This window comes from Mesoplodon mirus, assembly GCF_964341445.2.
Source record: "Mesoplodon mirus genome assembly, contig: HAP1_SCAFFOLD_806, whole genome shotgun sequence".
In the NCBI taxonomy this organism is placed as follows: Eukaryota; Metazoa; Chordata; class Mammalia; order Artiodactyla; family Ziphiidae; genus Mesoplodon; species Mesoplodon mirus.
In genome coordinates, this window is record NW_028295230.1 from 95,055 (window position 1) to 110,882 (window position 15,828).

Genomic DNA, 15,828 nt, shown 5'->3' on the forward strand with positions numbered 1-15,828 from the left:
GATGCTAAACCATGCTAAATGCTGAAACAGACATACTCAGTTCTGGCCCTCCTGGAACTTATGACCTACAGAAGTGCCTTCATTGTAAATAGTCAGGACTCAGCCAATGCTATTATCATCAGCAGGTGACCAAATGATAGAGCTTGCTTTCTAAACAAGCTCCACACTCTTTGCTTCCAACATTTTTGCTTTCCTTCAAGCCACATAATCCAGTGGTCAGTTTCTCCCAGTTAGTGAGGTTTGGGGAAAATGTACCCAGTGAACAATTCCTTGTGGCCTCACTCTTTCCTCACACTCTCCTCTGTGCTCTTGAGCTAAAGAGACCTGGATTCAAGTCACTTGCTCTAACCTTATTATTTTAAAATAGGGCTGCTCCTGCTTTGAGGATTTCCACGGGATCAACACAGTAGCAAAGCAGCACTGAATCAGAAGCAGGTACATTTCAAAATGACAGCTCTAAAAATATCCACTCTCCTTTTGTTCTCCTCCTATCCCTTTGCTCTGAACACCTCTGCTCTGAGGCTTTGCCTTTACCCTTCTCTGATTACTGCGCCAAAAGGGTTTCCAAGAACCGGGAGTATTTATGGTTTCACTTGCTCCCAAGTCCTTGGTGGAAAAGGATGCTTGCTTTCTGATTCTTACTAATTCCACACTCACATTGTTAACACAAAAATCATCATTTAAAAAAAAATTTCCCCAGCTTCATATTTCATCTGGGCCAACACTGAAAGAATATTTTCAAAGAAACAATATCCTCTCTCCTTTGCTCTTCTGAGTTTCACATTTTTACCTCCAGTCTCATTTTCAACCCTTATTACGGGATGCATCACCAAAATAGAAGAAAGTTCTTTCTGCTTTCCCTGTACCAGCCAATTATTCTACTTTGTTCTGTCTCTAACGAACAGAATGCGAAATCAACACAAAGCCTGATTATGCGACCTCTTCCAAGGGAAAGGTCTGAGAGTTGTCTATTTACTAATGAAGCTCAGTGTGTATTAAGGGTTGACTGAAGCAATCATCAGGAATTTTCATCCCTTAAATTAGTGTTTTCCACCAGAGGCACATCGTTCATTTCAGATAATATAACTTTTAAGTTCAGGATACAACTGGACAAAAGAAAAGAAAAAAAAGTAACCAACACAACATTTGCAGTAATAACACAGTAACAGCTATCATCCTTCCCTGAGGAATTCAGCCTACTTTATGGACACAATTTAGTACAAACTCACAAGAAAGCTAACAAAGCCCAAAACTACTTCACAAGAGTGTAGAGAGGTAAAGGTCAAAACTTATTACTGCCAGGCCCAGCAGACAATGGCACCTACCGGAAAGAGCACAGGACGGGAAAACCTGGAAGCCTGTGTTCCAGTTTCGGTTATTCCTGTAAGCATTGGTATGATCTGAGTGAACTCAGCCTGCCCTGCTTTTTCCGTTTATAAAAACCTACATCATCCTCTCATTAGAATGAAATGCCGCATCTGAAAAGTTGCAGATCTCTTTAGGAAAGAAACAAAACTCATGTTTCTAACCAAAATGGAATAATTCAGTCAATGGAGACATAATAAAAATCTGCCATAAAGCAACTGTTTACTTGAAATCTATCTTTTGTGGTGTATTTATATGGGTAAGGAGTGTAAGGATATCATAAGTAGAGTTACCAATTCTTCCAGAAATCAAGGTCATTGAGTTCAGATTTCAACTTTGACCTTGACCCAGGCTTACAGAGATGTAACATGTGCCAATACCTCATATCCACCATACATGGGAGAAACAAGGTATGCAGACAGATCTTCTTCTAAGTATCCCATATGTAGTGGTTTTAATACAGGGTCTCAGATTCGTTGCCATTCTTCACATCCAGACGTGGGCCTTTCCCCTTGAATTTGGGCAGGCTTTCCATGGCTTCAAACAGTAGAGCAGGGGTCAGTAAATTATGGCTGGTGGGCCAAATCTAGGCCTCTACCGGCTTTTATAAATGAAGCTTGATTGGAACACAGCCATGTTCCTTAGTATATGTATTGTTTGTGTCTGTTTTCACATCACAGCAGCGGAGCTAAGTAGTTGCAAAAGAGACTGTATGGCGTGTAAAGCCTAAAATATTGACCGCCTGACACTTTATGGAAAAAGGTCTCCAATGCCTGCAATAGTATAAAGTGATGCTATGTAACATCTAAGACTAGGTCATAAAAGGTCATGCAGCTTTTGCATGATTCTCCTGGAATGCTTCAACCCTGAACGCTCATTCTTGGGATACTCTATCTTGAATCCTAACTACCACGTTATGAGAAGTCCAAGCCACATGGGCAGCCATCTATAGGCACTCCAGGCAACAGTGCTTGTTGGGCGCAGTGTTCAAGTCATCCCATCTCAAGGGCCAGACATGTGAATTAAAATTATCTAGATGATTGCAGCCCCAGCCATTTGAATCCTCATGAGCTGAGGTTTCAGACATCAGTCACAGAGTAGAGACAAGCCATCTCCTCTGCGTACTGTTTGAATTGCTGACCCACAGAATCTGGGCACATATTAAAATTTTTGTTTATTTCATCACTAAGTTTGGACTTCTTTATTATGTAGCAATAGATAACTACAGCACTGTGTCTGTACACAGGAGATCTACATTTCACAGAGCACATACTTTTATTTATTTATTTATTTATTTGCTTTAAAACAAATTTAATCAGTTATACATATACATATTTTCCCATATCCCCTCCCTTTTGCGTCTCCCTCCCTCCCCCCCATCCCACCCCTCCAGGCGGTCACAAAGCACCGAGCTGATCTCCCTGGAGCACATACTTTTAGATGTGAATGTTGACTGCTCAATTTCTAAGAAGAACGTATACACACATATAGGTACAAAATAGTTATGTATATGTAAATATTAGACCTATATAAACTAATCTATATTATCCATAAAATGAGGGGCCCTTGATAATGGCTAACATTTCTTTTCAGTATTTATTGTGTTCCAAGAACTGATAAATTCTTGCATTGTATGAATTTTCTCTTTTAACCCTCATAGCAACTCGCTGAGAGAAGTAATGTTATCTCTATATTATAGATGAGAAAACTGAGGCAGAAACAGATAACATGCTCAAGAGTACTCAACAAGTAAATTTTAGAGTCAAGATTGGAACCCAAGTTCTCAAGGTTTAGATCCCTTACTCTTAGTCACCAAGCTATATACTGAGTAAGGAGATGAAAGCTGAAGCCATTACCTCATGCTCAAGAAGTTAGACAGAAACTTAGCAGGCATGGTTGAAAGAAAACAGGACTTGGAGTCGTAAGTCCAGAGCCTGAGTTATGAAATGAATTCTCCTCTCATCTAGATATAGGTTTGTTTTTAGAAAATGAAAAAGATCACTGCATATTTTGATGGTTAATTTCTGTACTTAATGATTACAAAAGAATGGAATTTTACCAGGGAGCTATTTTGCAATGACATAACTTATTGATTCAAAATCAAACCTTTATTATAAATTCTTGATTCAAAAGCAAGTCTTTATTAAGTCTCCGTTGCATCAGAAGTCTTTCCCATTCTTCATTTCTTTTAAAACCCTTTCCTGTCTACTCTTGGCCAAAGCTTGAAGCCTAATTTAACATTTGGAAATAAAATAATGAAATAGTCATAACACAGCAATTCCAATGCCTACTGAAATGGAAGCTCTAAATAATTTTTCAGATAATTTAGGAAATTAAAAATATTTACATCATAGATGCAAAGAGATAAGTTACTTGTGTAATAAAATAAATGGTGAGACAAAAAGCTTCTGGTCAAGTAGGTTTGTTTAAATATGAACACTAATTTGAGCTCTATCCCGATGCTAAAACCCAGTGACAGGTTGCATACAGTTTCTAAAGGGATAGTTCAGTGCATTGGGTCAAATTCATGCCCTAAAATGTGGTATTATTAGTAGTACTAGAAGACAGAGTGTGACTGTCTTCTTTGGGACATAGATAAAGACCCCAAGTTAGACAATATCAAGGACAAGTTATGTAGAATAAGATATTGTCTCAGTCCTTGGAACATGTCATCCAGGATTGAACAAGAGGTAGATTTATTATGAAGTACATGAAGCCAGAGACAGTAAGCAATGAGTGGTAGTTGGTTAAAATAGACAGGTTTTAGAAGTAGAGGCAGGGATGTAGAAAACAAACTTAGGGTTACCAGGGGATTGTGGTGGGGAGGCTAAATTGGGAGATTGGGGCTGAAATATACACACTGCTATACATAAAATAGATAACTAATAAGAACCTGCTCTTCTTATTAGCACAGGGAACTCCACTCAATACTCTGTAACGGGCTATTTGGAAGTGACTCTAAAAAAAAATAAAAGTGGATATATGTATATGTATAACGGATTCACTTTGCTGTACACGTGAAATTAACACAACACTGTAAATCAACTATATTCCAATAAAAAATTTTTTAAAAATAGGTTTTAAGAACCATAGTCAGGGAGCAGTGTGGATTGGAAAGACCTGGCAAGAAATATTTCTGCATCCTCAGACAATGCTCCCCAAGCTGGCTATTGCAAGGGTGAGCATTTAAGAGATCTTTGACATAAGGAGGACAGGAGATTAACAATCAACCCCAATGTGCATGAATTATTCTCCTCTGTGTTATCAGAAATCAGATGGCATCCTAGAGCAAGGGTCAGCAGATCTTTTCTGTAAAGGGTCAGATAGTAAATATTTTGGATTTTGTGTACCATACCTCTCCGTTGCAACTGCCTATCTGCTGCTGTAGCACAGAAACAGCCATGCACCATACGTTAATGAATGGGTGTGGCTGTGTTCAAGCAAAATGTTATGTACAAAACCAGGAGTCAAGCGAGATCTGATCAGTGGGCCAGAGTTTGCAGACCCCAGCTCTGGGTCAGTGTTCACAGCTGAATGAGTCATGAGGCCTTAAGTTCCAGTTCTCATTGTACTACTTTCTACCTGGGTGAACTTGGGTTCATCCTTTTATTTATATGGGCCACTATATTAGTCAAGCTTCTCCAGGAAAACAGAACCAACAGCATGTGTATACAATGTGCCCATATATATTGATAGATCTAGATCTAGATATCAATATTGATACCTAGATCTATATCCATATCTATATAAAGATAGAGAAAGAGAGAGAGAGATTTTAAACAATTGGTTCACACAATAATAGAGGCTTGGTCAATTCAAAATCTGCAGGTTAGGCTGTCTAGAGACTCTAGGAAGAGTTGCAGTTCAATTTCTGTAAATCTTCTGGCAGAATTCCTTTTTGCGACAGGGAGGTCAGTCTTTGTTTTATTAAGAGCTTCAACTGATTGGATGAGGCGCACCCATACTATGGAGGATAATCTGCTGTACTCAAAGTCCAACACCAATTTAAATATGAATTTCATCCAAAAACACCATCACAGAGACTACCCTGGTGGCGCAGTGGTTAAGAATCCGCCTGCAAATGCAGGGGACACAGGTTTGAGCCCTGGTCTGGGAAGATCCCATGTGCCGTGGAGCAAATAAGCCCGTGGACCACAGCTACTGAGCCCGTGCACCTAGAGCCCATGCTCTGCAACAAGAGAAGCCACCGCAATGAGAAGCCTGCACACCACAACAAAGAGTAGCCCTCACTTGCTGCAAATAGAGAAAGCCCACGTGTGACAATGAAGACCCAACACAGCCAAAAATATAAATAAATAAATGAAATTGTAAAAAACACGAAAACACCATCACAGAAATATCCAGAATAATATCTGACCAAATAACTGGGCATGGTGGCCCAGACAAATTGACATAGAAAATTAACCACCTAAGCCATAGTTTTGTCATCTTTTACTGAGAAATTTGACTTATCTGAACTATTTTGATAACTAGAAGATACCTTCTAGAGGTAACACCCTCAGGTTTTTACATGGTAGGCAGCAGAGGGAAAGAGCCCATTTGTCCAGTCAGATGACACCTAAAGATAAAATTCTGTCTTCTCTTTCCAACCCACAAGGATGAATGCCAAAAATACATCACTTATATCTGCTTTAGCTAACATAGGATAGGTCTGGAACAGACCTATGCTCCCAGTAAGCCTCATGAAATGCTATTTCATGAAGGGGAGACTTTACTTGCTAAGATTAGAAGCAAAAGAGGGTGGTGGATGAAACACTGCCCAAGGATATAAGTTCATGCAAGGAAGCAGGAGAGAGAATGGGTATCCGAAGATGTGCGCTCTAAGCCAACACTAATTCCACAGCATCAGGTTATAATTCAGGGAGCACAACTGCTGGGGTTTATTTCCCCCTCTTTTTTTCCCCCAAAGAGGGACAAATCAAGCATACTGACAAAGGAAGAGCATTAGTCACCACAGATAAATTCCTTTTTAGAGGTGATCTTGCAAATAATTTGGCTCAGTGTAGACTATGATTTGGTTCCAAAAACCATAAGCTAGAGCATTTCATTCCAGGTCCCTCCTCAAATATCCATGATAGGTAGAAATTTGGCATCAGTAGTCCTTGAAATCTCCCCAGGTGATTATAATATGCAACCAGGGCCGAGAATCTGGAGACGTAGAGAGAATTTAAATTCAACTTTAGTTAAACAGTAAAACGAGCTCTGACTCTACTGGCTGGAGCTAGAAAAGGGATATGCATTTACTGGGATGAGAAGATAAAGAAAACCAGGGAGTAAATCAAATGCTTTACACCTGTGCTTAGCTAATTGTTACTCAGATAATTCAGACAATCTTACAGCACCTGAACCCTGAAATTCCTTAGTTCTGTTTAAAAAAAAAGTAACTCTTCAAGTAACTGAACTCTGAGAATCATGTAAATCATAAAGAAAAAGAAGAAATCTTATTTTTTGAATTAGTTGATTTCATATATACTGTTTCACTTTCATGATGTTAACTAGTTAGCTTTCTTTCCATTTTATGTTTGAGGAAAGTAAGGCTTTAAAAATCTCAGTAATTTTCTCAAGGTCACTTGTTAAGGGTGTGGTAGGGAGCATAATGGCTCCGAAAAATGCCCTCACCCTAATCCCTAGAACCTATTAATATGTTCCCTTACATGGTGAAGAGGACTTTGCAGATATGACTGAAGTTATAGACCTTGAGATAGAAAGATTATCCTGGATTACCTCATGGAACAAATCTAATTGCATGAGTCCTTAAAAGTAGAAAACCATTCCCAACTGTAGAAAGAGAAAGAGAGACATGTCCTAATAGAAGCAGAATCAGAGCGATTCAACATTTTGGGTTTTCTGGGTGGAGAAAGGGGACTCTGAGTCAAGGACTACAAGTGACCACTGGAAGCGGATAAAGTACAGGGAACAGAAACACCCCTAAGAGCCTCCAGAAAAGAATGTAGCTCTGCCAACACTTTTTTTTTCTTTTTAACCATCTATATTGGAGTATAACTGATTTACAATGGTGTGTTAGTTTCTGCTTCATAACAAAGTGAATCAGCTATACGTATACATATATCCCCATATCTCCTCCCTCTTGCATCTCCCTACCACCCTCCATTCCCGATCGCACCCCTGTAGGTGGACACAAAGCACAGAGCTGATCTCCCTGTGCTTTGCGGCTGCTTCCCACTAGCTATCTATTTTACATTTGGTAGTGTATATATGTCCATGACACTCTCTCACTTCATCCCAGATTACCCTTTCCCCTCCCTGTGTCCACAAGTCCACTCTCTATGGCTGCGTCTTTATTCCTGCCCTGCCCCCTAGGTTCCTCATAACCATTTTTTCTTTTTTTTAGATTCCATATATATGTGTTAGCATACCGTATTTGTTTTTCTCTTTCTGACTTACTTCACTCTGTATGACAGTCTCTAGGTCAATCCACCTCACTACAAATAAATCAATTTCATTTCTTTTTATGGCTAAGTAATATTCCATTGTATATATCTGCCACATCTTTATCCATTCATCTGTAGATCCTGCCAACACTTTTACTTTACTCAATTGAGACCAATGTCAGACTTGTAAGGTAATAAATCTACATTGTTTTGAGTCACTATATTTGTGGTCATTTGTATGAAAGCAATAAAAAACTATTACAGGGGTCCTACAGGAATCAGGCTATATATTTATACTTAAGTATTTCTGAAATGAATTTAACCTTGTGATTGACAGCAGCTTCCAAGGGATCCCACCACACACCTGAGGCAAAAGCAGCCTAATACAAAGCAGTGACAGCAGCAGGTCACTGCCCCACACTTGGGGTAGAGGGGGACTCGATCTACTGTAGCAGCAGCATAGCCTGAATGGGAACCCATCCTCCTGTGGCACTAGTCCCATCAACATTAGTCTAATCTGCTAGCACCTGCTGCACCAACAGACCCAACATATACAAACCCTCCAACTCAGCAGCATTAAGTGAGCCAGACTCAGTGTTTCCTGAAACTCATATCCAATGGCACTGGAAAGCCCAGATATCACCTAATGTTATGAAAACATAAAAAAAAAACAATAACAGAAGACTGGGAACTTCAGAAAGAAAAGGGGAACAATGGAATGGGTGAAAACAAATGGGGTATATATAAGAGACTATCATTAGCCTCATGAGTTTCTTAAATACTATCTGATGGTCAAAGCAAATATTATGACACCATCTGATGTGGTTCTCAATGTAGAGAAAGGAAATACTACAGAAAATCATACTTTAAAACTGGGGAAAGTAAGAGACTAAATGGAAGTAAAATTTTGAAACTTCACTTGAAGTAATAAAACACTGATTCCCGTAGGCTATGGTAAGTTACATATGTATACTGTGATGCCAAAAGCAACCACTAAGAAAACTATACAAACAGTATACACAAATGATTATAAATAAATTAAATTAAAATGGACTTATTAAAAAATGTTTAAGTAACCCACCAGGCAAAATAAGAGAAACACAGGATTGAGAAACTAAGGTAAAAGACAAAACAAAAAATAAAATGGTAGACCTAATCTTTAACATAGCAATAATTACCTTAACTGTACATGATCTAAATAACCAAGTCAAAGACAGAGATTGGAAGAGTAGATTAAAAATTCACAAGCATGATCCAACTATATACTGTCTATAAGAAGTTTACTTTAAACATCATGATATAGGTAGTTCAAAGTAAAAGGAAGATAATGATATATCATGTGAACGTTAATCAGAAAAAGTAGGAATGGCTATATTAATATCAGATAAAGTAGACTTCAGAGCAAAGGAAATTATTAGGGGCAAAGAGGGTCATTACATAAAGATAACAGGAATAATCCACCTAGATGACCTAATGATACTAAATGTGTGTGCACCAAACAACAGAACTTCAAAATACATGAAGCAAACACTGAAAAAGTAGTAAAAGGAGAAAATTTTAAATCCACAATTATTATTTGAGACTTCAGCACAGCAATTTATAGAACTACCAGAGAGAAAAATCAGCAAGAATATGGAAGAAATGAAAACATCATCAATCAATAGGATATAACTGACATTTAAAGAACACACTCAGTAACAGCAGAATACATATTCAAGTGTCCATGGAATATTCACTCATATACTATATACTGGGCAATAAAAAGAACCTTAGCAGATTTAAATTGTAATGTGCCTAAGTGTTGGATGCTAAGACTCAGAGGTTTTCTTATTTCTTTCATTTATATATTCATAAAAAAATTAGCAGATTTAAAAGAATTAAAATCATAGAGTATGTTCTCTAGCCATAATGGAATCAGACTAGAAATCAATAACAGAAAGACAACAGGAAAATCTTCAATCACGTGGAAACTAAACATCACAATTCCAAATAACTCATGGGTAAAAAAGACAGCAGCAAGGAAATATTTTTTAATGCATAGAATAAAAGAAAATGGAGATATAACAGATCAAAGTTTGCAGAATGAAGTGAAAGCAATGCTGAAAGGGAAGTTTATAGCACTAAATTGGGAAAGAAAGTATTTCAAAGCAATAATCTAATTTTCTATATTACAACAGTAAAAAAGGAAGAGGAAAAAACACTAAACAAGCAGAAAGAAGGAAATAATAAAGATGAAATAGAAATCCATGAAACTGAAAACAGGAAAATAGGGGGGAAAAATCAATGAAACAAAAGGCTGGTTCTTGGAAATAAACAATCTAATCAATAAAGATCTAGCAAGACTGATAAAGATAAAAAGATGGATGGCACAAATCACAGATATCAGAAATGCAACCAGGGATACCATGACATATCCTGCAGGTTAATAAGGGACAAGTTGCTTTGAACAAGTCTACACTATAAATTCAAAAATGTAGATGAAATGGGCCAATGCTTCTACACTCAAAACTACCAAAACTCAGCCAAGATGAAATAGATAATCTCAATTTTCCTGTAACCATTAGAAACACTGATTTTTCATTTAAAAACTCCCAAAAGGAATATTCAGGCTTAGATGTTTCACTTTTACCCAAGACATAAAGAATTAACACCAATTTTACATGATTTGATAAGAAAGAGAAGTAGAAGGAACAGTTCCTAATTAAATTTATGAAGCCAGTATTACCTTGATACCAAAACCGGACAGGGATAGGATAGAAAGAAGAAAACTACAGACCAATATTTTTTTATGAAATTGGCTGTAAAAATCCTCTGCCAAATATTAGAAAATTAAATCCAGAAATATATAAAAAGAATAATATACCATGACCAAGTGGTATTTATTCTAGTTATGCGAAGTTGGTTAAATATTTGAAAATCAAACAATGTTATCCACCATATCCAATAGATTAAAGGGAAAAGTCATGTGATCCTATCCAATAAGGCAGAGAAAGCACTTGACAAAATCCAATCCCATTCATGATTGTAAGAAAAGAAGAAAAAAGAACTCCAAGCAAACTAGGAATAGAAAAGGAACATACTGAAACTCATAAAGATGATCTACAAACAACCTATACCGACATTATATTTAACTGTGAAAGACTGAATGCTTTCTCTGTAAGATCAGAAACAAGGCACGGATATCTGCTCTCACCACTTTTATTAAATATATTACTGGAGGTTCTAGTAAGAAAATAAGCAAAAATAAATAAATACATAAATTTAAATGTTAAAGTTTTAAAAAGTTCATTTAAAAGATAAAAGGACTATTCCTACTATGTTGAATAGGAAGGAATATATCCTACTGAATGTTGAAGAGTAATATATCCTATTATATTGCCTAAGGAAAAGTAAAACTGTCTGTGTCTGAAGAGGAGATGATAATCTAAATGGAGAAAATACCAAGGAATCCACAAAAAGCTTGAGAAATAATATTAGTTTGTAAATGTTTTAGAGTACAAGATCAACACAATTTTATCACATTATATATTAATAACAAATGTGTAGAAGCTTAAATTAAAATATGTGATGCCATTTACAACTGACCTAAATAAATACTTAAATACAAGCCCAATAAGACATTTATAGGACCTCTATACTGAAAATTACAAAATGCTGATGAAGAAAAATTTTAAAGTCCCAAACAAATAGGGAGACATACCTTGTTCATGGATTAGAAAACACAACATAATAAAGATGTCAATTCTCCCCAAGTTAAGAGGCTTAACACAATTACTCTTAAAATGCCCTCAAGGTTTTTGCGGATATAGACAAGCTTTTTCTAAGATTTGTATGGTAAGAAGAGGCTGAAGAATAGCTAAAACAATTTGTAAAGGAAGATTAAAATGGGAGGAATTAATCCACCCAATTTCAAGACTTCGCAGTAATTTTGGAGGGTAGATACATAGATCAATGGAATGGAAGAGAGAACCCAGAAATAGACTGACATAAATACATTTAACCTGTTTTTGACAGCAGTGCAAAAGCTATCAAGGAAGAGTAGACATTTCAAAACATGGTACTGAAACAGTTGGACATCCCTCGACAAAAACAAACAAAAAATGAACCTTAACCTAAACCTCCACACCTTACACAAAAATTAAATCAAAGTGGATCATAATCTTAAATGTAAAAGCAGGACATTTTTAGAAAAAGAAATAGGAGAAAATCTTTGGCATCTAGAACTAGGTGAATAATTCTTAGACTTGACACCGAAAGTATGATCAATAAAAGCAAAAACTGATAAATTGGATCTCATCAAAATGAGTTAAAAATGCTTCATAGAAGATCCTTTTAAGTGGATGAAAACTCAAATTACACAGTGGGAAAACATATTGGAAAATCCCATATGAGACAGATGACTTGTATCTATAATATACAAAGAACTCTCCAAACAACTTAAAAAAATCCAACTAGAAAATAGGCAGAAGACAGGAACAGACATTTCATGGAAGAGAATATACACATGGCAAAGAAGCACATGAAAAGATGCTCAACATCATTAGCATTAGGGAAATGCAAATTAAGACCATAATGAGATATCAGAGAATAACTAAAATTATAGTGACAACATCAAATGCCGGCGAGTACGTAGAAAAGTTATATCACGTCACTGGTGGAAAAATAAAATGGTTTAGCCACTCTGAGAAACAGCTTGACAGTCTCTTTTAATCCTAAAAGTAGATTCACCCTACAACGCAGTACTTGTACTCTTGAGCATTTATCCAAAAGAAACAAAAACTTAATTAAGTTCCCACAGAAACTTACACATAAATGTTCAGAGCAGTTTTATTTATAATAGCCCAAAACTGGCAACTACCCAAATGTCTTTCAATGGATGAATGTTGAAACAAATTGTGATAAAATCTTATGATAGAATACTACGGAGCAACGAAAAGGAACAAATTATTAATATATGCAAAAATTAAAATGAACTTCAAGGGAATGATGCTGAAGAAAAAATTTTTAAAAGCCAATCTCCGAAGATTAAGTAATTCATGATTATGTTTACATATTATTCTTAAAATAACAAAACTGTGGAGATGGAGAACAGATTAGAAGTTGCCAAGGGTTAGAGATGGGGGTAGAAGGTACAGTGGGGAAACTTTGTGAGGTTTTTGTGGTCCCAGTACAAATAATACAGCACTCTTGGTTTTAATCCCTAAAGATGTTTAAAAACAATTCCTAATAAGAATTGTCCAGATATTTAGCAATGGCAGCAGATTACAGGTATAGCTCCCCAACATGACAACTTCAAAAGAGATTGTACTAATTCAATGCATATGTTAATTTTTAAAAGGCCAGTCACAGTACTTAAATGGTATATATCTTAACGATATTATTCTAAGTATCTAGTTATACCAGATGGACTAGCAGGATTTTCTGTACATTCAATCTTATTTAAGACAGTAAATCTTATAATAAGACAGTTAAAAAAAGAAAAAGAAAAAAAAACAAACCTCAACTACAGTTGGATATTCTCATAGGAAGATGAGGTGAAAATATGTAGCAGTGGTTCAAAAGCTTAAGCAGTGGCACCTAAATTTGGCTGCATATTAGAATCATCTGAAGCACTTTTTAAAAACCCTCACACTGACTGTTGGTCATCCTAGACCAATAAAATAACTTTAAATCTGCTCAGACGATGCCAGTGTCTAGCCAGAACTGAGAACCAGTGGACTAAGCAGAAGGGGATGTTTCTACAAAGATTTCTTAACAATAAGTCCTTTCACCCAATCAGATTTACCTTCCCACAAAGGGGTAAAGAAGGCTAGATGTTGTCCATACTTGCTTCGCTTTAATTAGCACTTGTGACTTGTCCAAATCCTAGATCATGTTTCCCCTAAATTTCATGTTATTCCCTAAGTTTTTCAAATCCAGGGCTAAGGGGTTTGCCAGGATGAGATTTTAAGTGTTCACACAGGGGAAGTCCCTGGCAAACCAGGACAGCGGTCACTCTACATTGAATTGTAAAGCATCCTAAATAACCCTGCCACTGCTCCCAGATACTAGTCTGTGCCAACCAGTGGAGAAAAGGCATTCTCCATTACTACCACGGCAAATGCTGCTGTACTTGCCTTGGCTACTCCCTATCTTTTCCAGGCGCCACTCCCCTTCACCTGCTGGTGGACGCTTTGGCCAGCTGACAATGCAGATATTTTCAAACTTTAAGGTGAATAAAAATCATATGGAGGGCCTGTTATAACAGAGATCACTGAGCCCCACTAGAGTTGCTGATTCCATAGGGCTGGGATAGGGCCCTAAAACTTGAATATCTGACACATTATCAGGGGACGCTGGTAAAGCTGGTCAGGTTGTTACCGAATGCAGGTTCATGTGTCTGAAGCACAGTGAGGCCAAACAAACCTAAAGGTTGGAGTCTGGAGAAGAGAAAGGTTTATTGCAGGATTGAGCAAGGAGAGGGGTGGTCCGTGTTCCAAAACCCCTGAAATCTCCAAAGGATTTCAGCAAAGCATTTTTAAAGGCCAGGTGAGGGAGGGACATCCCAGGGCATGTGATCAGCTCGTGCACAATCCTCTGACTGGCTGATGTTGAGGCCACAAGGCAGGTAACATTATCCATCCTTAGGTGCCAGAAGGTCTGGGGGCTACATGCTCATGATCATCAAAGAGTTCATTTCTTCCATTGGGTGGTGGTTTTTAGCATCTGAAAACTCAAGAAATATGCCTGAGATACTATTATCTGAGTACTTCAGAGAGAAACTACAATAGAGGATATGGGGGATGGGTCTGTCCTAGGAAGGCCCCATAGGGTACTGCTTGGTTACAAGGTGACCATACTTTGAGAACCACTGCTCTAGTGGCTTGGAATGTTAAGAAAGTAATGGAAGAATCCCTTCCCAGATCTAGATTCTAGTATCACCAGCTATTTTGGTGGGAGGAAGGGTAAGTTTTGTCCTTGCTTGGACTTCTTGTTCATTTATATCGAAGCCTATTTGAGGCAGTGCACTCGGCAGTCCTGCAGATCTGTCTTTTGCTTCAACAGTGTTTGGAATGAACAGACCCAGGGACGCTCCTTGCTCCAGCCCCCGACCACCCTCCAACCTTTCTTCCTTTTGCAACCTTTGGAATCAGACACTCAGCTATCCTCAGCCTCCAGGACAGGCCAACACCAGTTTTTGAGCTTAGCTCCTTATCACTGATCAACCACGAGTTCCCAGGTTCGTCAGAGTTATTCCACCGAGGTGGAGGCCGCCGCCCACTGCCTGTTCAACATGCATCTGTGGACACTTACCTCTCTCTGAGCATCTATTTCGACAGCAACAATGGGACTCTGGACAGTATGGGCCACATTTTTCGCCAACTGGCTGAGGAGAAGTGTGAGGGCGCCCAGCGCCTCTTGAAAATGCAAAACCAGTGCTGCGGCCGCGCCCTCTTCCAGGAGGCGCAGAAGCCTTCTCAGGATGAGTGGGGTAAAACCCAGGATGCTGTGGAAGCCGCCGTTCTTAGGGAGAAGAATCTGAACCAGGCACTATCGGATCTGTGCGCCCTGGGTCCTGCCCGTGCAGACTCCCAGCTCTGTGACTTCCTGGAGAGCCGCTTCCTGGAGGAGCAGGTGAAACTCATCCAGAAGATGGGCGACCACCTGACCAACCTCCGCAGGCTGGCTGGTCCGCAGGCTGTGCTGGGCGAGTATCTCTTTGAAAGGCTCACCCTTGAGCCAAACAGGAGTCTCTGAAGTCCAGCCGCGTCTGAGGAGACCCTCTGGCGTCAGAGCTTCTGCCTGAAGCCCCGCTCTGCAGCCACTAGGCAGCTTTGTAACCGCCCTGGAGCCCTCTCCCAAGCCTTGGACCAAATGGAAACAGTAACGTTTTTTGCAGAAGGAAAAAAAAGCCTATTTGAAATACAAACAGAACAAAGCGAAAAAAAGAAATATATACATATATTCACGTTCTTTTAACATATGAATTGCCCCACTTTATCTGTGTGAAATAAGTTTGTTCCCATTATTGGGCTGGTTCTCAAGCTTTGCTGCTCGTTTGAATTACCTA

General features: G+C 38.3%; 1 protein-coding gene across 1 annotated transcript in view; it reads left to right on the forward strand.

Moving 5' to 3' along the window:
* LOC309797626 (ferritin light chain-like) overlaps positions 1-15,515 on the forward strand; it is a gene marked incomplete at both ends in the record, with an annotated part of 42,223 nt that extends 26,708 nt beyond the window's left edge. The window contains one exon of the mRNA XM_082646094.1: positions 14,998-15,515. Within this exon, the coding sequence (XP_082502220.1) occupies positions 14,998-15,515 (518 nt within the window). The remainder of the gene's footprint in view (positions 1-14,997) is intronic.
* Between the last annotated feature and the right edge of the window lie 313 nt (positions 15,516-15,828).